Source organism: Patiria miniata, unplaced genomic scaffold, assembly GCF_015706575.1.
Source record: "Patiria miniata isolate m_02_andy unplaced genomic scaffold, ASM1570657v1 HiC_scaffold_17, whole genome shotgun sequence".
In the NCBI taxonomy this organism is placed as follows: Eukaryota; Metazoa; Echinodermata; class Asteroidea; order Valvatida; family Asterinidae; genus Patiria; species Patiria miniata.
In genome coordinates, this window is record NW_024037055.1 from 645815 (window position 1) to 669645 (window position 23831).

Below are 23831 nucleotides of genomic sequence, written 5' to 3' on the forward strand. Positions count from 1 at the left end.
TCATCAAGCTCTAACTACATTGCTGTCCACACGTGGCACTGGCCACAAACCAATGCGGATTGCCAGGTGGGCTGCTCGTCTGCTGGATTTCAACTGCTGAATTTCAACTGCACTGTTGAATTTCGTGCTGGTGCACACAATAGACTGACGCTCTATCTAGACTGCCACTGCCTACTACAGTGCACACAACTGAACATACTGATGATGAAAAGATCGTCCAGTGGATTTCAGCACAACTTGTTGACGCTTCCGCTATCACAAAAACTGAACTCCAAAATGCTACAAGGAAGGATACAGTCCTTAAGTCCGTGTCAGAATACATCACATCCTGTTGGTCTGCTAAACAGCACATTACAACTGAACTACAACCCTACTTCAACGTCCAGGATGAACTTTCAGTTGCTGATGACTGTATTATGCAAGGTGACCGTTTTGTCATACCTACTGCTTTTCAGCCAAGCCTGATTACAATTGCGCACCAAGGACATCAGGAATTGTCTGCACCAAGCAACGACTTTGTGTATGCTATTGGTGGCCAGGTATGGCAAACAGATAGAACACCAAGTTCGTCACTGTGCAGCTTGTCAATTAAGTTAGTGACTGTGCAGCTTGTTAATTAAGTTAGTGATAAGACAGCATGCATTCGCACTCCACCATTGCAACCAGTACCTCTTCCAGCTCATCCATGGTAAAATCTTGCCATTGACATTTGGGGTCCCTTTGAGCATGGTCCACAAACCTACCGATTTACAATCGTCTTGATGGACTACTACCAGTGGCGTAGCCACTGGGGGGGCGTGGGGGGGGGGGCGACCGCCCCCCCCCCCATGAAACCTTGTCGCCCCCCCAGTCGCCCCCCCCCCCCCCACTGAGATTTTGAGTTTCTAAATAAAAGTATCATTGATCTACATGACGCCATGGGCGTCAATCCTGGGGGGGGGGGGGGGGGACAGGGGGACATGTCCCCCCCCCCCCACCTTTTGAAGGGTGGGGGACACAATATCAAATGTCCCCCCCCCCAAATTTTTTAACTCGTGTCTCATTGACGCCCCCCCCATGAAATGTTCCAGCGCCCCCCAGTGCCCCCCCCCCCCCACTGAAAAATTCCTGGCTACGCCACTGACTACTACAGTAAGTGGCCGGAGGTCACGTTTGCCGTTGATGCCACTTAACATTCCGTCTGCTCCATGCTTGATTCGTCTCCACTGAGTTTGAGTCATATTTGAGCCAGCGAGGAATTAAGCACATCCGCACTTTACCATCCGCAGGCAAATGGACTTGTCGAGCAATTTAATTGCATTCTCAAACAAACTCTCCAAATCTCAACTCACGAACACCGACCTTGGAAAACTGCAACGCTTGAGTTACTGATAGCATACAGATCCACTGCTCATGCAATTACAGGTAAATCACCAGCAGAACTCTAGCACACTCGCCGAATGACAACTACTCTGAACATTTGACCTACATAGATCAGCCAAGAAGAACCAGCCGATATTCGTGATCGAGTTTGCAGTTCTCAGACAAAGTACAAGCAATACACAGACCAGAAGCGTGGTGCAGTACATCCGTGTTTCCAAACAGGAGACTATACGTGTTAAAAATCCAAGACGTGCATAAGGGTTCCAATCGCAATGGACCTCCACAATGCATCACACAGTCCAAGGGCCCATCCACTTAACAGCTTGAAGATGGTCGACCATGGAATGCAACACACCTTACCCATAACTCATAAACTGCCAAACCAAATGTCTACGACTCAAAGACAACCAGCTAAACCCAAACCACAGAACCGTCCTAAGAGACAAATTAGACAGCCTACTTGGGTTAAAGATTACCACATGTAAATTGTGAAGTTCAGTTCATTCCATGTGCCAGTTAAAACACACAAGTGTATGTGTTTAAGTAATTGAACTGTGATTTTCCTAATTTGAACTGTTGAACATTCCAAACATTCCAATGTCTGTGATTCCTCATTTTTATATTTTGAAAGAAATAATTGTTAAAGGAGAAGTTCTTTTTTGTTGTACAGACAAAACACTACAATATGGCGCTGAGAATGAACATCGGAAATATTGCTTTCGGCGCGGCCAGCTGGGGAGCGCGCCCACGCCGGGCAGACTCCAGCGAACTAGATCAAATTTTCCTGCACGTATTTTTCCGACGACTCGTTCCGTCTCTTTCGAGCATGTGCCCGAACACTTATCACTTGCTTTGTGCCAAAACTGTGCCAATGTTATGAAACATATTTTCAGCAACAAAAAACATTGAAAACCAACTGTTCGATCATGACTTTCGTTCAAAAAATTCATTACTTAAATTTTCATTCTATGGACAGATCCATTAATTTTGTAAAGGGGTGCGTCACCCTCTTTTGGGAGTTAACATCGTTTTTCAAATAAATTCTTCAGAAAAAAAATATTTTGTGAGTTTGTAACAATGAAGAACCTTTTCTGAATGAGGAAATGTTTCGGACTCCATAAAAAAAGTATTATTTGTAATTTTGAAAAGGTGGAATTACTGGTAAATTGTTTTTAAGGAAGCACACCCTTGACCGCAAATGGTGTGGGCTGTATACATGTTCGTAGGAATGGTATCAGCGTGCATTGCGTGCTAGTACTGTTAGAATAGTGTCTTCGTTCTTTCCTTGTGAGATCGCCAAATATTATATCATATTTTCTTGAAAAAAATCAAGAAATTTGAGATTTTTTTCTGGCTGAATTATTCATTGGTTGAAATAAATCACTTTGTGGTCAATAAACCATTTTTTTTTTCAGGGAAAATCTTTGCATAAACAGGTCTACTTGAAACAAGGCCGGGCCATGATATACACAAAGAGATCCATTTAAAGTTAAATTTAAGTGTCTTTGCCAAAGACTGGAGTTGATTTTAAATATTTTGGAAAATATCAAAATCCAAGATTCGTGTGTTTGTTTTGTGATGAATTTAGTGTTGTAGATTTGGCATCAACAACACAGTCAAAACATCAGTTATTGACAAAAAGGTGAAAAAATGTGCAACAGGATTTTTGAGGGGCTGCCATCCAGTGGGGCGCCCTCTATATATTATATGGTATTTCAAATGTTTCATGGGCCCAATGAGCAGGGGTGATAATGATGTAGTGCCTTGAGCACCAGTCCTGGTGGATACGTGTGCTTTATAATTTTATGTAGTTCATTAAAGGGCCCGTGTAATGTAGTTTTTCAATGCAGTTCTTGTAGATGCACCTTTGCATCCTGTTTAACCTTATTTTCAAATTTCAGTTTGCCATTTTTAAGGGAATTTTCAGGGGTGGATCGGGGGGGGGGGGGGGGTGGGGAGCCCATGCCCCCTCCTTTTTTCTTCAGAAAAAAAAAAGTTTCACACGCTATTCTTAATTTCACCTGGACATGCTAAAAATCATGACGGAAAAAGCCTGTATTTCTGACGCACGTGTCATCAAAATGCACATTCATGACATCAAAGCCATGCCGCTGTACGATGTTCAGTACGGCATGCGGCAGTGCAGTGCCATCGCCATTCACTGGTTTCCATCGCGTTCCCAACAGAATGAAAGCTATGATGATGTAGGACTGAAACCAGTGACTACGGGCTACATAATTATATACATTGCGTGCGTTGAATTTGGATCATAGAAAATACCAAACGAACATCGACGGAGAAAGAGAATTTCTTCAACTGCATGCCCAGAACATGATCTCTCTTTTCTGTGTACGTATTTTCCATTAAAACAAATATTTATAACAAGATTGTTCTGCTCGTACGTGATACACCGTATCGTGTTTCTGCAAACTTTTCGGCCACAGCACATGGGTTCATTTCCGGGTCCCACACAATACACAGTGCTGTTATATGCACACCGATAGTGTGCCGTGTGCGCGACGCAATATACGGCCAGTGCTGTGGCTGGCGGCTGACAGTAACTAACATTGTCATTGTTTGAGCATAGTGGCGTGGACGACTTAAATTCTCCATTATTTTAAAGAATAACGCACCTTAAATATATTTTCATATATTATTAGGTAAAAGGCAAATTTTGATCAAAAAGTTTTGATGGACAGTCGTGGCGCGATAGGAATGTGATAGGAATAAGATTTTTTGGTTCTTCCGACTTATTTCTCAACTTGAAACTTACTTTTAATCCATATACTTTTCCAGTTTAGGAAGTTGATATGTGAAATGATTAATTGAATCCCCTCTGAATTTTGAGGAAAACAACTGCCGCAGAGACCCCAAGATTTGCTCTAAAATGCACCAGAAAGCTTCTAAAGTTCAAAAATTTTCAGGGCCCGCCTACAGGCCCCGAACCCCACGCCATGGCTTCGCGAGTTGGTGTGTCACAACAAAACTTCCCGCACAGGTTTCAACAATTTCACGCCCCCCCCCTTTTGGAAAATCCTGGATCCCCCCTGATTTTTGGTCCCTTTTTGATTTTTATGCTAATGAGAATTTGCATTTTCAAGAGCAAATGTGTGATTTCATTTCATACAAAACCCCAGTGTTACAGCTAATTCAGCACAAAAATTTGCCAGAATTTTGGATATTTTGCTTACCTAAATTTTATTTTCTTTGTTGATTTTTTTTTTTTTTTTCCCCCGGAACATGACAGCAGGCCAATGAGCAAAGTTTTCTCGCAAATGTTTTCAATGAGCAAATTTTGGGTTCACAATTTTTACAGAAAAGCCCGAAACTGCACAGTTCTTCCTGAAATGACATCACAGCAACAGCGCCCTCATTTGTCAGGAAAAGCATGAACATTTTTTGAATGTTTAAAGATGGTCTGACATCACCATTTTCTCTGATTTTTCTCGTGACAATCCAAACTACTATAAGGTGAACAAATTGTTAGAAATGGAAAAATATTTGTTTCCTCAACCCATAGGAGTATTCCTTCTATTGCATGCCCGTTGGTTTTCCATTCTTGTCATTTCAACTAAAAAATGGGTTCCATTTTGCACATTATTGGCCAGGAATATTTGTACTTTAAATTGTATAATGTGGAGTGCAATTACGGTGTATGAGGTGAACAAACAGTTGGACATGAAAAAATATTTTATTCTTCACCCCATAGTAATATTCCTTCTACTGTCTGCCGGTTTGCTTTCCAGTCTTGGCATTTCAACTCAAAGAGTTTCCCATTTTGAGTTGTGAAATAAAGAGTATACAACAGACACATCATATTTTGGCAATGTTTATTTAATATTAATCTCAATAAACAGTAGATGCCTCTACATGTACATGTGTATTTTCATATTAATCCAACTTTCTCACTTTTTTATATGCTCCCAGTTGTCTATTTAATATTACAAAGTGGCTTTTTTGTGCATCTCATAACAAGGTCACATAGCACACGCACACCTTTTTTGAAGAAAAAAAAACTAGGGGGGAAAAAAGTGTTGCCGCACCACTTTTGGGGACAGCTCCTTACTAGAAACCTGAGCCGTTTTTTGTTGGCCTAAGGCATGAAATTTGTTTAGTTTGTTTGTATAGTATGTATCACACTCACAGACAGATCAATTTACATGTGTAAGTTCTTCTTTTGATTTTTGTCAGCCTGATGGTGTTAGACTACGCACCATTGGACGCCTCAAGTCATTATCGCTGCTTGATGGTCAAGCAGTCACCGAGAGTGAAGCAACTGCAGCATTGAGAATGGCTGCTGGGTCTCGAGTTTCTCAGGTGTCTCTACTTGCTCACACAAGGACTGACTCTTGTAGGCCAAGAAGCCTCAGCCTTGCATCCTGTGCCCAGCTACTGACACAGATCAGCCGTCAGAAGCCTGATAGATTATGTGAAACAGATGGCAACTGGTACAGCAAGGTACGGGGATGGGGGGGGGTTGGATTATTTGCATGTAAATGAATTGTGAACAAAGGAAGAGTGTCACTTAACTGAAAATACAGAATTTTGAGGATCCATGTTTCAGAGCCATAGAGCCTAATTGGCTCGACCAATATCTAGAAAACTTTATCTTTCTTTGATCAGGGAGTTTTGATTTCCATATTTTGGGTAGCTTGTTGATGGCCTGCCCTGCTTGGCCTTTTCTCACATGAATGTCGTGTTTGGTGGTTGCTATCCAAGCTCCCAGGTATTTGAAATCATTGACTGGTTGGAGTGTGTTACCATTCACGATGTTAAGTGCTGCAACCGATGTTTTGATTGAAGCTAAAATATATTGTGTCTTCTTGGCATTGATTTTCAAGTGCTAGTAGAAGCTCTTGTGCTTGCTCAATCGTATCTGATAGAAGTGCCAGGTCATCAGCAAAACCCAGGTCAGTAATTCTCCGGCATTGCCTTGGTTTGATTGTAAAGCCAAGTTCTTTGGTCTGAAATCCAAGTTTGTGAATCATTAGGGATGGCTTGACGAAAGCAGTAGTCTTGTACTTAGCCCGACTGCGTCTGGCCGTACAGTACTATCGCAAGCTCTGTAGTACGGCCAGACGCCCGATGCTTCCACAGAGACTGAATTTTGTTGGCCGCCGATGTAGCGATTTTGCTACATCTTTCGATCGCGATTATCTTTTCATCCAGGACACAAATTTCCAAAGTTAAGGATCGTAGTCGTAGAGCAACTCATACCTTTTCGAAAAAACGTTCTTTGGTCTCAATATTTTCATCCATCTGGCCACAAGACGAATTTCAGTCATCAGATTCCACAAATATCGTCCCCCATGCGATCCCCCATGCGATTTCAAAATGGCGGCCGCGCTGTAATGTATGCAATATGCAGACCAAAGAACGTTTTTTCGAAAAGGTATGAGTTGCTCTACGACTACGAACCTTAACTTTGGAAATTTGTGTCCTGGATGAAAAGATAATCGCGATCGAAAGATGTAGCAAAATCGCTACATCGGCGGCCAACAAAATTCAGTCTCTGTGGAAGCATCGGGCGTCTGGCCGTACTACAGAGCTTGCGATAGTACTGTACGGCCAGACGCAGTCGGGCTATCTTGTACTATAATGAGAAGAATACCACTCACTTAAAATACTGGGCCTGATCATCCAGTCAGATCTCAAATGGAACGAATGGGTGACAGACATTACTTCAACAGCTAGCTGGCAAATGTACATGTACATGCTCCGACTTTTAAAACATTTTGCATTGCCTTAGAAGGACCTGCTCACCATCTACATGGGGTACATCAGACCAATACTGGAATACGCAGTCCCGGTATGGTAACCTGGACTGACCCAGCAACAGAGTGATACCCTGGAACAAATCCAGAAAAGAGCCTGCAGAGTCATCCTTGGTTCCAAGTACAAGGGATATGAACAATCATTAACTGATCTCAGTCTCTGCACTCTTGCTAAGAGGAGAGAGGACATCTGTTACAAATATGTCTGTAACCTACTTAAAGATGACAAGTTTAGTAATTAGCTACCTGAGCACAGATACAAATCACATAATTACCAACTACGTAACAGAAGCCACCTCTCTATCCCTAATTGCAGAACAAAGCGGTACAAAAACAACCCTGTACCCTACCTTGTTAGGACATAGAACTCCAAAAACAATTTGTAAAGTGCCTCGTCATAATTAATCACTTTTTTTTTAGTGACATTCACATCTAACGTTTTATAGGAATACAAATCCTTTTTAATCCTGGGAATTTGTGTTATCCCTCCTTGCCCACCCTCTCCTCCCTTAACCTCCCACATAGCATTTTTGTCCTATTGTGAGTTTGATGTTTTAAGACAATAATGCATTCTTTAGTCTTTTTTGTTTTAGTCCATTTTTTAAGCCTAGAAACTTCTTACCCAAAAACCTTTAAATATCATTCCTACTCATCTTTTTTTTTATGTAATGTAATGTACATCTTTTTATCTGTGGTCTTGAAATGATTGAATTGAATTCCATGTCTGTGCATGTATATTCCAATAGTTGGTCTTGAAATGATGCAGTTCTATGTGTGTTCATATTCCTTGTCTTACCCCTCCCCTTTCATCCTCTCCCCTTCCAGGTTCACCTTCCACATACCCTGTCCATTTTATGTTTTTTTTAATACGATTTTAGTCTTTTGCTGCCATTGTAAAGTAAAGTTTATGCTTTTTAATGTTAATACATTGTAAATGTTCTTTGCAATTCCGCTGCTGGCGGCAAAAAAAGACATAATAATAAACCAATTAAAACAGAAAAAAAGAAAGAAATGGAGCGAGAGTATCCCCTGCAATACTCTAGCTTGGATTTCAAACTTTGGCATATATGGATTCGTACATGCATTCTATAGCTGCAACTATCTTAGGTGAAATTCCATAGGCTGAAAGGGTTTTGCACATCTTTCCCCTGTGTATGCTGTCGGAAGATTTATGGCAGGCAACAACGGCCAGTACTGCAGGAGGTTTTGAGCCTGAATTCCCATTCATACAATGTATGGCCAATATTTGTCTCACACTTCCTCTCTCTTTACAAAAGCCATTTTGGTTGTATGTAAGTAGTGGACATGGTCTTGGATGCGATTCAGCAATATTCTATTGTCTGTCTTGGTAATGATGGATGTTAGGCTGATGCCTCTATAGTTTTCAGGGTTGCTTAGGTCACCTGACTTAGGAATGGGAATGATGTTGGTCTTATTTCATGTTTCTGGTTGGCAGTTTCCGCTGCATGCTTCATTACAAAAAAAGAAAGAATATTGCAGTGTTTAATGACTGCAGTGGGTATTCCGTCCTCCCCACAGCTTTTGCCATTTTTGAGTTGGTTGATTGCCTTCTGAAGTTCTTCCATATCAAAGGGATCTGTAGAAATTGGTAGTTCTTCACATACTTGCTGTATGTTGTTATCTTCCTTAGATACTGTGGGAGAGTTGCCATGAAGGTCTTTAAAGTATCATACCACTTTGTCAAGCCTTTCTTGTTGAGTTCTGCCTTTCACTTGTCCCTCTCTAACTCCTTTCCTTCCAGTTAGATTGCTCATAACTTTCTAGGATGAATACATATTTCCTACATTACTTTCTCCTTTGATTTCATCAATTCTTTTCTCAATAAAGTCTTGATTAGCTAGTAGGTATGCCTTGTTCATTTCCTCTTTTGCCTTATTCAGTGATTCTCTTGTTTCCGGTCTGCTGTCTGGAGTTCTTTTCGTGCAGCATCTTTACTCGCTAATAGTGTCCTGTCTTTCCTCCTTTTTTGTAAAAGCTTAGTGGCTGTATCCCTAATTAACCTGTCACAGTGGAATCCAATTCAAAACCTTCTCTTGTTCCTTCTTCATCCGTTTTCAGTGGAGACCACCATCTTTAGACCTAGTCTTATTGTGTTTTCCCACACATCAACCATTTTTTTATGAATATTTGTCTTGTAAACCCAAACTTTATGAACAACCTTTGTTTAAGAATAAGTAGTCGATACACAAACTTCTTGAGCTCAGAATTGTGTTAATCATGACTTTATTCCACAACGATTTTGAATACACACTGAGTTAGCTGAACTTGTTAAAGTTAAATGTTAGTGAACTGGTGAAATGGAATAAACTAATTACATTGTCGCTACTGCTTAGAAATTGCTGAGAAACTGCTCATGGTGCAGTGCTCATATAATGTGGAAACATGATTAGTTTAAATAAGAAATACTTAACAAAGGGCAAATTTAGTCGCACATCTTGGTTTCCTTCGTTTCCTTGTTGAGTCATTTTAAGGAAGCAGCTCCTGTCAAGTCGAGTCGTTGGGTCAAGTTGAGTTGAGTTACAGTGTGCTACTCAACTCAATTGGACCTACTTGTGACACAGTGTGTCCCACTTTCTTTGAGTTAGGAGAACTACATGTATAAATCCCAGAATGTTAAGCTCGTCTACCTCTTCATGTTTCACACCATCAAAAATGTGGTTGGAATGTTGAGTTGATTTCACCTTGCCTATGATTATTACCTGACACTTTTCCAAAGCAAAAAGTATCTGCCATTTTGATCCATAATGGTAGATTTTGGAGAGATCAGCATTCAGAGAGGCAGCAGACTGAGGAGCTTCTCCATCCTCAATGATGCGGTACAAGTACAATAGTGCTGTCATCTGCATAAAGAATAAATGTTATTCTTAAGGCCATCACACATATCACCGATGTATGCACCAAAAACAATGTTTGACTACGAATGGAGCCCTTGGGTGCTGAAGGAAGGAAAGACATAAGGCATCTTTTATATTCATGACTACAAAACAGTAAAAACTTTGAAGGTCTTTTTCTCAGTATTTTACTTTTTTTGACATGTCGATAAATGCGAACTTTAAATATCCATAACTTGTCAACAAAATGTCCCATTAAAGTGCAACAAACAGCATCTTAAACAGAATTTTAATATCTTTCCCGATACCCACAAACTCTCATTTTGACCTCTGCCTAGGTGTGTCTCATTTTGCAGAACACATCACATATTACTCAGGAAATTGATGGGTCGGTATTTGCTTGGGTCATTTCGTGCATTTTTCTTATGAACAAGTTCTATGTTAGCTGTTTTCCTAGTACATGGAAAATATCCTAGGTAGTAACAATAACAGAAGTCATGCCCATTGCCGGGGGGGGGGGGGGGGCCTGGTGGGGGGGCCCCTTAACGAGCAATTGGCCCCCAAACGGCAAAAGCCATACATATGTATTTTTGTATTTTGATTGTAGTCGGCCCCCCAAATTGGTACTGTGCCCCCCCCCCCTCCCCGATGCTCTGGGCTGGCGACAGGCCTGAAAAAAAGTGCTTTGCTAGAGGCGTAGTCAATGCAAAGGCACATTCTCATAGTACCGGGTTTCCAATTCCATCTGGTTCTGTGCTTTTGTCGATATCTAGCTTTTAAAGCTTCTCTTGTATATACCCCGTGGATGGAACTTCACCATGGCACATTAGTATTGAGTCTGTTGGAGACTCAACTGATGGAAGTGTGATATCAGCACTATCAAGTGTACACCCTTGTCGCTTGAAGTGGAATAATGCTGGTTATCGTAAAGTAGGGTTGGGATGCTTGAACGGCCTCCATTGGCTTGTAATCTTTTCACAGTCCACCACCAATCTCTAGGTTTGGTTGTGTTTGATTTTAGTTTGTCCGTAGTGAATTTGAAGTATTGGTTCTTAGTTTCCTTCTCAATTCGCTGATATGCTTTTCTCACTTTAGTCAAAGCATTGACTCCATACATCATAGGCTTTTCTGACTGGCTTGTTAGCCATACAACAGGCTTAAGTACGCCAAGGACGAATGGTTGCATTACGATGGGGGATATACTTATCCATTCCTTTAATAATGATCTATTTGACAGTTAAATTAGCTTTCTCCAGTGTTGAGAGCCTTGTCCCATGCTGCAACACTAAGATAAGGCACGGATTAAGTGTTTTGTAGGCCCTAGACACTACATGGTGAGTAAAAACAAATGAAACCCAAATGTTGGGACCAATGCATTTTCCAGATCACATGAGTAATGTTCTACCGGTCGCTGAACATGGCTTGCTGCTGCATCAGTTGTCAGATATTAGTCCGTGAGGAAACCAAACCTGTCATTAAGAGTGGCATAGGCAGTTCATCGTTTTTGTCATCTCAACAATGAGACAGTCCACTATGGGAATAATTGTCTTCGCCTGATTGTCCGAAGATTTTTTTTCTTACTTGATTTTGTTGCGTTACTTCTCTGTACTCACTTGAGCTGATGTCCTTTGCTTTGCTCTCAAAGTCGGCGAATCTATTCTGACTTTCCTGGAAGAAGGTCAAAAGGTCATCAAAGAGCTTCACCACGGTGCCTATTTCAATACCTGGCTGCTGCAGTGACTTGTTGACCAGGTCTGTCTTTCAAAGAAGGTCTCTCCAGATCACCCACACGAGGGCCGTTTCTTACTGGTCTAATTTACTGACAAGTGACCTGGCATCATGACTGGCTGCAAGCAAATTTTGCCATAATTCTCGGACAAGGCTCTTACCACACTTACAAAGTTCACCACTGCCAGGCAACTTTCGACCGCAGCTGAGCCCACAAAATTCAGGCTATGGGCAACAACACAAGGTACACTTTCGGCCAGACTGTTATCCTCTCGAATCTCGCCTGAACTCCAGAATACGCTCCACTCATGTTACTTGCATTGTCATTGGCTTATGATCGGCGGTTGTCGATGCATATGGCCCGCTGGAACAAATTTTTGACAGGGGGTGCTGGAATTTGTTTAAGACAATCGGCGAGCGCGAAGCCATGTTCCTCAATTTTTTTTGAAGGCCCCCGAATTTTTGGTAGGCCCTAAGGCACATTGCCTACTGTGCCTATAGGGTAATCCGAGCCTGATTAAGGTGCTGCCTGAGGGATGTACAGTTGGTTTTTCTGTAATACCACAGTATGCAGTGGTAGGATTCATCAAGGAGGGATACTTTCTGAAGAGTACTTAGAATGAGTTGTGATCTGAGGAACCAAAAACAAATTAACACTCGAGGAGAAGTATGATGTGTAAACAATCACAAGATAAGATTTTCACCATGGCTTTTTTTATCAATGATCTGTTCTAAGCCTTGCACAAGGCAGAAGTTGTGACAGTCAACTCTAGCTTGACCTGTTGGGGACTTCCTTTTGTTGCTTGGATCAAGTCGTGTAAATTGTCAGACACTTAAGGGAGTACTTGACAGTCAGAGCCTGATAACGATCCTGGATTATTGCTGGTGGCGTTGAACATGAAGAGATTCTCTAATCCATATGGCTGTGCCACCCCAACCATTACTTTGATCTTGCCCGAGGCCCCCCCCCCCCCCAAAAAATTCTGCTTCCGGTTACCCGACCGACCCTATTTTTAGGCCGCGACCCTAAAAATTTTATCGGCCAGTCAAAAAACATTTTTTTTTAAATAATGAATATAAAATAAATTTTAAAAAAATCCTGTTGTTTTTTCTGTCTTCACAAAACACCTCTCAAAAACCCTTTTGCGTCAAAGTATTTTTTTTTTTTCCTACTTACATTTGTACATTTGCTATTTTTTTTAAAGAAACCTCCATTGTTTTTACAAGTTCGCTTCGCGATAACTAGTTCACAATTCGATGTCGCGGTGATGAAACACGTGGGTAATTGATATGCTAGCTCAGTGCAGCGATAACTGGTACCCGCCGCACTGCGCAACGGCCAATTTAGAAGGCATGATGAAAATGCGGTAACCAGTCTGTGCATGGCATGGCAGGCCGCGCGGTGCACTGCAGACAATGATGGAGAAAATATTTGCAAGTTAATTCACAGAACTTGATCTCGCTTGTCTGTGTTTGTATTTTCCGTGTTCGCGAGTTTATTTCAAGGTCGCACTACTCGGTTTTGGATTGATAAGATGCAGCGAATTTCCTCAAAATTTCCTACCGTAAAATGAGGTTTTACGCCCGCCACACACAGTGCATTACGCACCCTATATACCGCGCGATGTACGGACAGTTGGTCAGTTTCCCGTCTTGACTAGCGTTTGCATATGGCACGCATGACCTGATTTATCCATCATTTTTAAGAATTATCGAACGCAAATATATTTACAATAATTAAGATAAGTTATAATCACTTTTTGTGGCCATTTTTTGTATAGTTTTTGTAGTGCATTGGAAATAGTTCAGGCTGAAACTTCACATATAATTGAATACCCCATTCAATCAGCACAACAACAACAAAGGCCTTCTCAATTGGAAGCAGTTGAATTCAAGCCCCAACCTGAATACTTTGCCATTATCCTGAACCACTGCCACACCTATGCAGCTAATTATGCTAAAGCCATGTCCACACTGGACTTTTTTTTTTAAAGGTTTTACCGAGACGATGGTAAAATGAAAAATGGTCAAATGTGACCACTGTCCGCACTTGGACTGTCGACACAGGAAATTGTACCCGGACCGCGTGATACAAGTAACTGTCAGTATAATGACTCATGCAGAAAAACCACACTTCTGTGGGGGGGGGGGGGGGATTTCTGATGCATTCGTGATGGACGACATCGAAGCCATGCCGCTGTACAATGTTCCGTGCGTCAGCAGTTCCATCGGTATTCGCTGGTTCCCACCGCATGCTAACAGAATCAGAGCTATGATGTAGGACCGGAACCAGTGACTATGGCCTACATACCATGCAGACTACATAGTGTCACTGAACGAATTTGGATTGTAGAAAATACCGAACAAACATCGGGGGAGAAAGAGAATTTCTGCAAATTAATTCCCAGAACGTGATCTCTCTTTTCTGTTTATGTTTTTCATTAGAATATATTTAAAATGAGATTTTATTGCTTGGCATTGACACACCGCAAATTTTTGGCCACAGCACGTGTGGGATCATGAGGTCTCTGTATGCATGACCTCACACTCGGGGCCGGATATATGCTTTCCTGAGCCGCTTTACCAACTTGCACTGGACTTATCGTCTCGGGAAAAGTGACCTGGTCAGTTTTCCTGAGCAGCAGTTGGCCAGTAGAAGTAACCGCTGGAATCAGGAAAAGTAACTGAGAGGAAAACGTCCTAAGCTGTCCACACTGGACTTAAGATAGGAAAAGTACCCATATAGTCTCGGTAAGCTTTACCAAAAAAAAGGTCCAGTGCGGACAGGGCTTAAAAAGGCCTCGGCTAAAGCTCAGGTACAGGTAAACCTGCTGAAGAAGCTTGCTGGTACTGAATGAGGTGATAATTTTACTACACTTCACACCTCAGCTTTGGCCATGATATTTTCAACTGCTGAGTATGCTGACTAGCCTGGAGTCACAGTCACCACTCAAGACATGCTGATGTCATTTTGAACCATGCACTACGCCTCATTAGTGGGGCACTCACTCCAACACTTCGAGTGCTGCTCCCTGTTCTGTTTGGAATCCACCCTGCAAATATCAGAAGAGACCAACCTATCCTCCATAATGCAGTAAAAATCAGAAGAAGTCATGTTGTCACCAGAATTAAAAAAAACTACTGTTTACATCCTCTCGCACCCAACTAGCCAGACGAACAAAAAAGTAATGCGACCCCCTGCCTACTTACTGCTGATTCTACACCCTGCCTTGTATTATTACAGACAAATATTCACAGATATATTCACAAAGTTTTCCAAGCTCAGTTACTATGCAATTGTTACAAATCAAATGCCAAAAGTCTACTTTGTGTGTGTGTTTTGTACTTAATAGTTCAGCAATAGGATTTCCTATATTGTAAGCAGTTGCTTAGGACATCCTGCATAACAATATTAAACAAATATTTATAATTACCCAAGACAGTTTATCCATTTCTATTGGTTGAGAGCCTGTTACATGGCCAGTCTTAAGTGGTTGATGCAACACAGGCTGGACGTGTTTAATACCAGCCAGAATAAAGGTACCGGTAATTCAAGATTTGTTTTTTTATATGTTTGTTAGGTCATACACATTTGCACAAAAAGTGTGTGAGGTCATGAAGACGTCGTCAAAAATTCAATTATTTAAATCACATAAAAGGCTATTAAAAGTCTGATTGTCTTGAAACTTGGTACCGCAGGTGGGTACATACTACTACTAGTGTACAAATCCGAAGTGACTTAATATGACATCATCCACTGATTTTTTATTCATTTTTTTAATTTTTACTTTTTCTTCTACTAGCAAAATATGACATAAAATGCAATCCGATTGACTTCAAACTAAGGACAGACAAAGAGACCAAGGTTAAGTGAGCCATAAACAAGTGATGTCGATGTCACTTGTGGCGTCATCTAAAAGGTATATATTTTATATCTAAAGAACTGTAAGTTTGATTGGGTTGGAACTTGGTGTGTACATTGACAGGGACATATTACAGACAAAACTTGGGGTGACGTCGCAATGACGTCATCATGAGACATCATCTTAAAGGTGCATATTTTAAAGTCCTACATCTGGAGAACTACAAGAACAGCTAAGTCATGGAACTGGAAATCTCATGATAACACCATTAATTCCAAAACGAACCATCGTTTAGGCTTTATCGGGCATAGAATGTTGAGCTTCTCCATCTGCCATCTTTTGCTTGTACAGGTCCCTTGTCCTTCCTATTTTGAAATATTGTTTACCTGCTTGGGACCCCTGTACCTCTGCTGATCAACAAAAGCTTGAACGTGTTCAACGCACAGCTACCCGTATTGCTCTAGGTCAGCATAGGGGGAAATATCATCTGAGGATAGACTCCATAGGATGAATTGGTCAATGCTCACTTCCAGAAGAAATTGTATTACATTCTCATTTGTTTTTCAAGGTATTATATGGTCTAGTACAATGTGAATCTATCCATGAGAACCTTCATATTAATCCTCGTCATTCAAACATCCTCACATTTCGTCATCTTCCTGCTCGTACTGATGCTTTATTCCATTCACCAACCCGTCGCTTTCCTAGACTCTGGAATCACTTACCTACTTCAATCTGGGATTCTGCAGTGCTTGATTCATTAAACTCATTTCTAGCCAGTCTCAAGGCACACTTCCATGACCAGCACACATTATAGTGCTTTTAAGGTAATGTTAAGTTTAATCTTCAGAATTCCCTTTATTGTGTTTAATTCCCTACCTTTTGTAATTTTGTTCTTTTAAGGTATTTATGAATGGGATTATACTCGGACTCAATAAGAATGAAACTCAAGACATAACTTTTTGTGCATCTTCGCCACAGCTTCAAGTTATTTATTTCAACCTTTGTTCATTTGCCAGATACCGAATTGATATGGGCAAGCTGGCATCAAGTCATGGGACTAACAGGCCCAAAACAAACATGTCAAACACATAATGGACTCTCAGGTCCCGTACATGTACATGTACGTCAATTATCAATTTGGCTCCCAGGCCAACCATTAATGAATGGGCACGCATATGACCCAGTCCACATCTGTGGGGGCAGCCATGGCTGCGCTATGGAAATACAGCACATCCGACCCCTGGGGTATGTAAGGGGGAGTGGCTGCCCCTTACAAAGTTCAAATCACATTGTATTACTAAAAACATCAATATCAGTATTAAACAATATCAGCAACAATATCAGTAACATACCCATAAAACTAATGCTACATGTAAACTCATGTGTGTACATGTACATGTATTAGGCATGGGCTGTCTTCGAATCCTGTTAAAGGTGTAGTCCATCATTTGTAATTTGTGCATTTTGTTCGTTTGAAGCAACAAAAGAGTTCAAAATCTAATGAAGGATACTAAGCAACTAACCTGATGAAGTTTCAGCTAAGCTTCAGCTGTATATTCCGAGAAAAACAGCATTCTAAGATCTCAATTTCAAATCAAAAGTTGCTGAATCATGTTTTGAATTGTTTTGAATTGCAACTATACGCGACGTCGCGCACTGATCCGACGAATTATAACAACCGCGCGCGCGTGTGCGTCGTTCGAATACTTGTGCGCGCTGCGCTGAATAACAAAACGAACTACTAATTTAAATTTTCCTACGGTGCTTCTTAAGAATCACCGTTGGAACTGCCTTCTTTCGTTGATTACTTCAAAATGACAGCTTCCCAGAAAGAATAATTTCACAGGGAGTTTAGTCTCCTTACTATCTTTCAACCAAGTTAGTTTTTCAACAATAATTACGCCAGTTACTTTTCGGATGGCTGCAAATGATGGACTCTACCTTTAAAGACGCCATTCGAATAACATACAAGAGTAGGCAGGAGCTGGGGTGGTGGTGGGTAAATTTATCCAGCTTGCACTAAGGCCCAAAAAAAAAAATATTCGGTCTCTGGTCAGACCAAAGTTCCGGAATTGACGCGGCCACGCGGCTTTTTTTTTTTCTTCAAGCTTGGATTGTACAGACAAGGTAGGGTACTATTTTTTTTTTTTGGTGTCCTCATGTACATTGGTGTCCTCCATAATTTGCCTTGGTGCTTTCGATCATTTGCCTTGGTGCAATTTCCAATTCCTTGGTGCTCTTTGGTAAAAAAAAAATTGAGGAGGTGCGGAAATAGAGGGCGCTGTTGGAGCTACCGCGGAACATTTTGGAGAAAAAAAAAGATCGACGCGCATGATTAAAATCGACGCGCGCGCTGACCAGAGACCGACTTATTTTTTTGGGGGCCTAAAAGCTGTGACAGAATGAGACACACACAGATGTGCATTTTCCCTCCTACACTTTAGCACTGTGTTCTACAGCTGTGTCCTGATTGGTCAAATCTTGGTAATGGTCTAACATGATTGGTTAAAACTCCCTGTTGTGATTGGTCAAAACTATGCATAATTAGTGCCAGGATCCTTCTCAGAATCCTTCTCAGGATCCCATCTTTTGGAGAAAAGTCAATTTTGCAGGTATTTAAAGGGTTAAACAATGGGAATTTGTTGGGTTGTAATAGAGCATTTTATACACCTCACATTATTAAGCTGTTAAAATTTACACACTGACCCTCATGGCAGTGTAAATTGCAAAATAAGCCGGTTGAAACCATGAGTAGCAGTAAACCCATGTTTCCCCAAGTATAATGAATTTTGTCAAAATACATGCGTTGTGACAAAATCTCATAAATATGGGCTTAGTCGTTGTTGAACACTCCGTTTGAGACCGGTTTGGAGTCTGGACGCTGATAATGCACATATTTATTCCCCCCCCCCCCCCCCAAAAAAGGGACATTTTCCTACAAAAAATATGATGGGCTCTCGACCAAAAGGGATGGGTAAACTCTATTAGGTATTTATGAATGGGAATTGAAAGATGATATGAATCACCATACTCATCTTGTGAAAATCATTAAACTGATATTTAAAAATGTACAGTGAAATTTCGATAAGTCAAACTCTAATAACTAAAAACTGCTGATAAGTTAAACAAAGATTCCATTCCCTTCAGTAGTATAACAATGATTTACAACCCTGCTTAACTCAAAACTCTGCTTAAGTCAAATTTTGAACCTGTTCCCTTGAGGTTTGACCTATAAAGATATGTTTATTACATGTAGTTGCATTTCTTCCCTGGATCTTTTCTTTATTTTGTAACAACAGGTAACAACACTTAATCTTGATGGGCAGCATATCAGCAAATTGTCCAACCTAGAGAGATTAGTAAATCTTCGATGGGCTTCCTTCAATAACAATGACCTGACAAAGATCGAAGGCTTAGATGAATGCACACAACTAGAGGAACTTGCTCTTGAGGATAATTGCATTTATAAATTGGAAGGTTTGTGTAAATAAATTCTGCAAAACAAATGCAATCACTTAAAGGTACAGTCCATCAATTGTATTTTGTGCATTTTGTTCATTAGAAGCAGCAGATGTGCTCAAAATCTAAGGGTGCTGAACAACTAAACCTGATGACTTTTTCAGTTCAGTGAATGTTGTATATTCCGAGAAAAACAACATTCTAGGATCTCGATTTCAAATCAAAGTTGCTGAGTCATGGTTTGAATTGGGCCTGAATTTAGTGTCCGAGACATGTTTTCACTGAGCTGATTGTAGCTATGCGATGTTGCGCATTGAATCAACAAATATAGCCATGCATCGTGTCAACGCTTGCCCAAATAAAAAGAACTACTGACTGAAATTTCCAACAAAAGATGCATCGTTGGTTTTCTTTCACTGATTTCTTCAAAATGACAGCATGTCAGAAAAAAATTTACAGGGAGTTTAGTCCCCTTATGTTTTTCAAAAATAAATTACGTCAGTTACTTTTTGGATAGCTGCAAATGATGGACTGAGCTTTAAGCAAAAAATGCAATCAAGTCAGTAATGTTTTGTTTGTTTCATTCTTTTTTAATCGCACATGTTATGGGGGTCCGCTCATAAGTCTGACGCCTCATAGGTCCAACGCATCATAAGTTCAATGTTTCATAGTCCGAGGCCTCATAGCTCTGACCCCCATAGGACCGACAATTAAATTTACTTTTATTTTTCTGTCCATAAGTGCGACGCTTCATAAGTCCGATGCCTCATAAGTCCGACGCCTCATTAGTACGACAGCCATTATTTATTGCATAAAATGTCAGAATGCTAGTGCCTGTAATAGTTAGAGATAGTGATTACACATTGACATTAAGGGATGCACCAGACCCCCCCCCCCCACCCCCACCGTAGACAACCTCGCGGGCTTTAAATGTTGGAATTTGTTTTAAATCTCGTTCTTCCCTTGTTGGACAAATGAACCTTTCCTGGTAATGGTCCATAGCTCCAACGCCTCATATGTCTGACGCCTCGTTTTCCAACGTCAGACTTATGAGGCATCGGACCAATTAATGAGGTGGAATAAATAAATTGTATGCCTCATAAGTCCGACGTATCATACGTCAAAAATTTCAGACCTATGAGGTGTCGGACCTATGATACGGCCCCATGTTAAGTTATGGTAATAAAAGGTCAAAAAGATTGTATGCAACCTAGAATTACATAAAAGGGCAAGTATAAGAATTCACGCATGTTACATCCCATACGTAACAACCATACATAACAAAGTTTAACCCTCTGGATTTCAGTGTTTTTTATTCCTCTATTGGACATCTGCAAGGAGAATAACAACAAGAATGTTTATGTTATTAGTCTTTGTGATGATTATTTAAATTAAAGAAAATGGTGTGTTAAGTATAGGACACAATGGGACCTTTTCTTGGACTTGCCCAAAAGAATCCAGACAAAATGCCCCAAGCCTTTTCAAGGTGTGTTCTCTGAACTTTTGTAATTGAAACAAGCAAATTAACATAATATAGAAATGTTGTTTTTTGTTTAATAATTCGTTTTTTGAAAAGTTGAACCAAGAAATTGACTGGAGCGGGGTTTGAACCTGCGACCTGTGGATTATTAATCAGCCCTATCCTTGCGATGCTGTACCAAATGAGCTCCACCAACTGAGCTATTCAGCCCCATGTAATCCGGAGGTCGTAAGTTCAAACCCCACCCCAGTTAATTTCTTTGATCAAGTTTTCTAAAATTGTTATAATTCACTAGAGTCGTTTCCCTTTGTGGTTCATTTGAGCTAGTCTGTAATAAAAAGCCATATCCTCTCTGAGAGATCCATATACTATTTCCCAGGTCTGCATTGTGACTTTTGGTGTGATTCCTGGCTGCATGGCATACTGGTTTATGGCTTATGACTAACGCCCCTTGAACAAAGATATTGACAACTTGGGGAACTGCCAACATAGGGCTGGATAGCCCATTTGGTAGAGCACCCGAGCGGCAATCCAGTGGTTACAGGTTCAAACCCCTGCTCACTATGGTCACTATTTTGCCAAAGAATTAATGTATCAATCTACATTTAATTTGTAATCTCTCATTGCTGTTGATAGGCATTGGTAAACTGACGAAGCTGCATACCTTGAATCTCAGCTCCAATAATATAAGCACACTAGAAGCAGCAGGGTTGGAGAGGTTGACCCAACTCCAGTGCCTAGCTGTTTGTAACAACAGGATCTCATCTCTTGCTGGACTAGCAAAAACACTGTCCCTTTTGGAGTTATACATTGGGAATAATCGTATCCAGAATATCAGAGAGATTTTCAATCTCAAGGTAGGTGCATATGATGCTTATCCAGCAAACAAGGTAATAATACTTGATTCTCAGCAGAACTAGTTTAGTCCAAGTTTGATTGATTGAGGTACCAAAAAGATTGTTTTTTCAACATGTCCCCCATGTTCCTTATAGGACTGCAATCTTTTCTGTTAATTGGTGTTAGGCTAGGGGCAAGTCACAAACCTCCAAAAGGTTTGTTTTGTGGTGACATAATGGGGAAGAAAATATCATAGGCTACAGTTTACCCTTTTATGCAACACATATCTGTTTTATATATTAACGAGGCTTGGCCTCGCCCACTATGCTGGGCAAAGGACAATTGAAGAGAAATAGACAATTTAAGTGCATTTTTCTAAGTACATAACTCCCCCGTCATTTCATATTGTGCCATTCAAATGCTTAGAATACGGCAATACGTACACTATCAAAAGCCCTGTCAAAGTTGCCATTCACTGGGCTACTTGCTCTGATTTCGAAGGAATTCTTAAAGTGTTTGGACCTCTGTGAACTTAAGTTACGTAACCTAGTTGCTATGGGATTTAAAAACTGTTATAGAAGAACATGTTATACTTATATTTTTGGGTATTTAGTTTTACCGCTATTTAGGCTTTTTATACAGCTGGTTAAATTGAAGCAGGTATGTACAGATATGTTCAATGCCTTTTTATTTGCATAGGGATCATTTGGATAAAACATCATTTGGGTGTTCCGCTTTACCCTGCCTGTTAAGTAACATACATGTTAAGAACCATTTTAGCTTTTCTAGTCCATCGCCTTTTTACCAATTCAAACTACAGTAAACTCCGGCTAAACCGACATCGTACAACTCGTCAAATCGCTCAAGGTGGCCGTCTGACTAAAGGCCCGATTGTCCGTGATGCATTTCCATTGAATTTTTTATTTCTAAGTCCGCTTTTGTAAGTCGCCATTTCGCTCAAGTCGTCGTGTTACTCTCGGTCCCCTTTCCATAAAAAGCATTACAAAATCCTTTGTGTAAGTCGGCATTCAAAAAATCACGCATTGGCATCGACTTCTTGTACTGCAGTTGGCAAGAAGTGACGAGTGAAAAGTGGTTTGGCACAGCCCGTGATCGATTGCTGCATGCATCGGTGTCGCAAAAGGGTGTCCCAATACCAGTACCTCCTCTAGTCTGTACGCATGCGCTCTGTCCATTTTGGGGGTCGTCTTATTGAATGACTTGTGCTGCAGTCAATGCGTGCGTGGTATACATGTACATACCGGACCACGCACACATTTGATTCGTTACTGTGCACGTACATATGTATTTCCTGATGATTTAAAAATAGCACAGGTTACACCAATCTACAAAAAAGGTTGTAAGCATGATATTGGTAATTATAGACCCATATCGGTATTGTCCACATTTTCCAAATTATTTGAAAAGTTAATTTACACAAGATTAATATCTTTTATGAACAAGCACGATATCGTGTCTGATGCACAATTTGGTTTTAGACAAAAAAAGTCAACTGATCTGGCAACATCCTATGTTCTAAGTAAAATATGTACCGCAATTGAACATAATAATTTCTCGATTGGCATATTTCTAGACTTGTCAAAAGCTTTTGATACAGTCAATCATGATATTTTAATAAGCAAGTTGGAACACTACGGTGTGCGGGGAATATCACTTGACTTATTTAAAAGTTATTTGAGTAATAGAAAGCAGTACGTGTCATATAATTCTGTAATTTCTTCCTATCGAGATATTACTTGTGGGGTACCACAGGGTTCTGTATTAGGCCCAATACTTTTTATCATTTATATTAATGATATCATTAACATCTCTTATTATTTCATTTTTTTTTATTTGCCGATGACACTAAATTTTTATATACTCATAAAAATGTTGATACTGCTATTAGAAACCTTAATGTTGAATTGAAAATAATTAGTACGTGGCTCTTAGCTAACAAACTTTGCATTAATTTGTTGAAAAATCGAACTATATGATTTTTTGTGCCCATCGGTATAAATACACTCAATCGGTTCCCTTAATTTTAAACGATTCCAATCTAAGTCAAGTAAAAAGCACTAAATTCTTGGGCATAACTATTGACGAGAATCTCACTTGCAAAAAACACATCGATGAAATAGCGACAAAAATATCAAAAAATGTTGGCATAATGAATCGTTTAAAATATTACCTCCCCAGTAGAACTTAATTACCTTGTACAATTCCTTTATTTTGCCATATCTAAATTATTCAATTTTGACTTGGGGTGGTTCACCATCCAAATGCAACAAACTGCTCATGTTACAAAAGCGAGCAGTCCGATTAATATCTCATGCTGGTTATCGTGATCGTACCCTTCCTTTATTTGCAAATTTGAGACTCTAACAATTCAATGACTTATACTACTTTAACCAGGGCAAATTTATGTATAGGTTTACACACAATGCATTACCTACTTGTTTCAACCCCTTCT

General features: G+C 40.3%; 1 protein-coding gene across 1 annotated transcript in view; it reads left to right on the forward strand.

Annotated features, from left to right (window-relative positions):
* LOC119723310 (leucine-rich repeat-containing protein 9-like) overlaps positions 1 to 23831 on the forward strand; it is a 165845-nt gene that overhangs the window by 69672 nt on the left and 72342 nt on the right. Inside the window, exons 12-14 of the mRNA XM_038193864.1 lie at positions 5554 to 5820; positions 18882 to 19059; positions 21158 to 21378. Coding sequence (XP_038049792.1) covers positions 5554 to 5820; positions 18882 to 19059; positions 21158 to 21378 — 666 coding nt within the window. The remainder of the gene's footprint in view (positions 1 to 5553; positions 5821 to 18881; positions 19060 to 21157; positions 21379 to 23831) is intronic.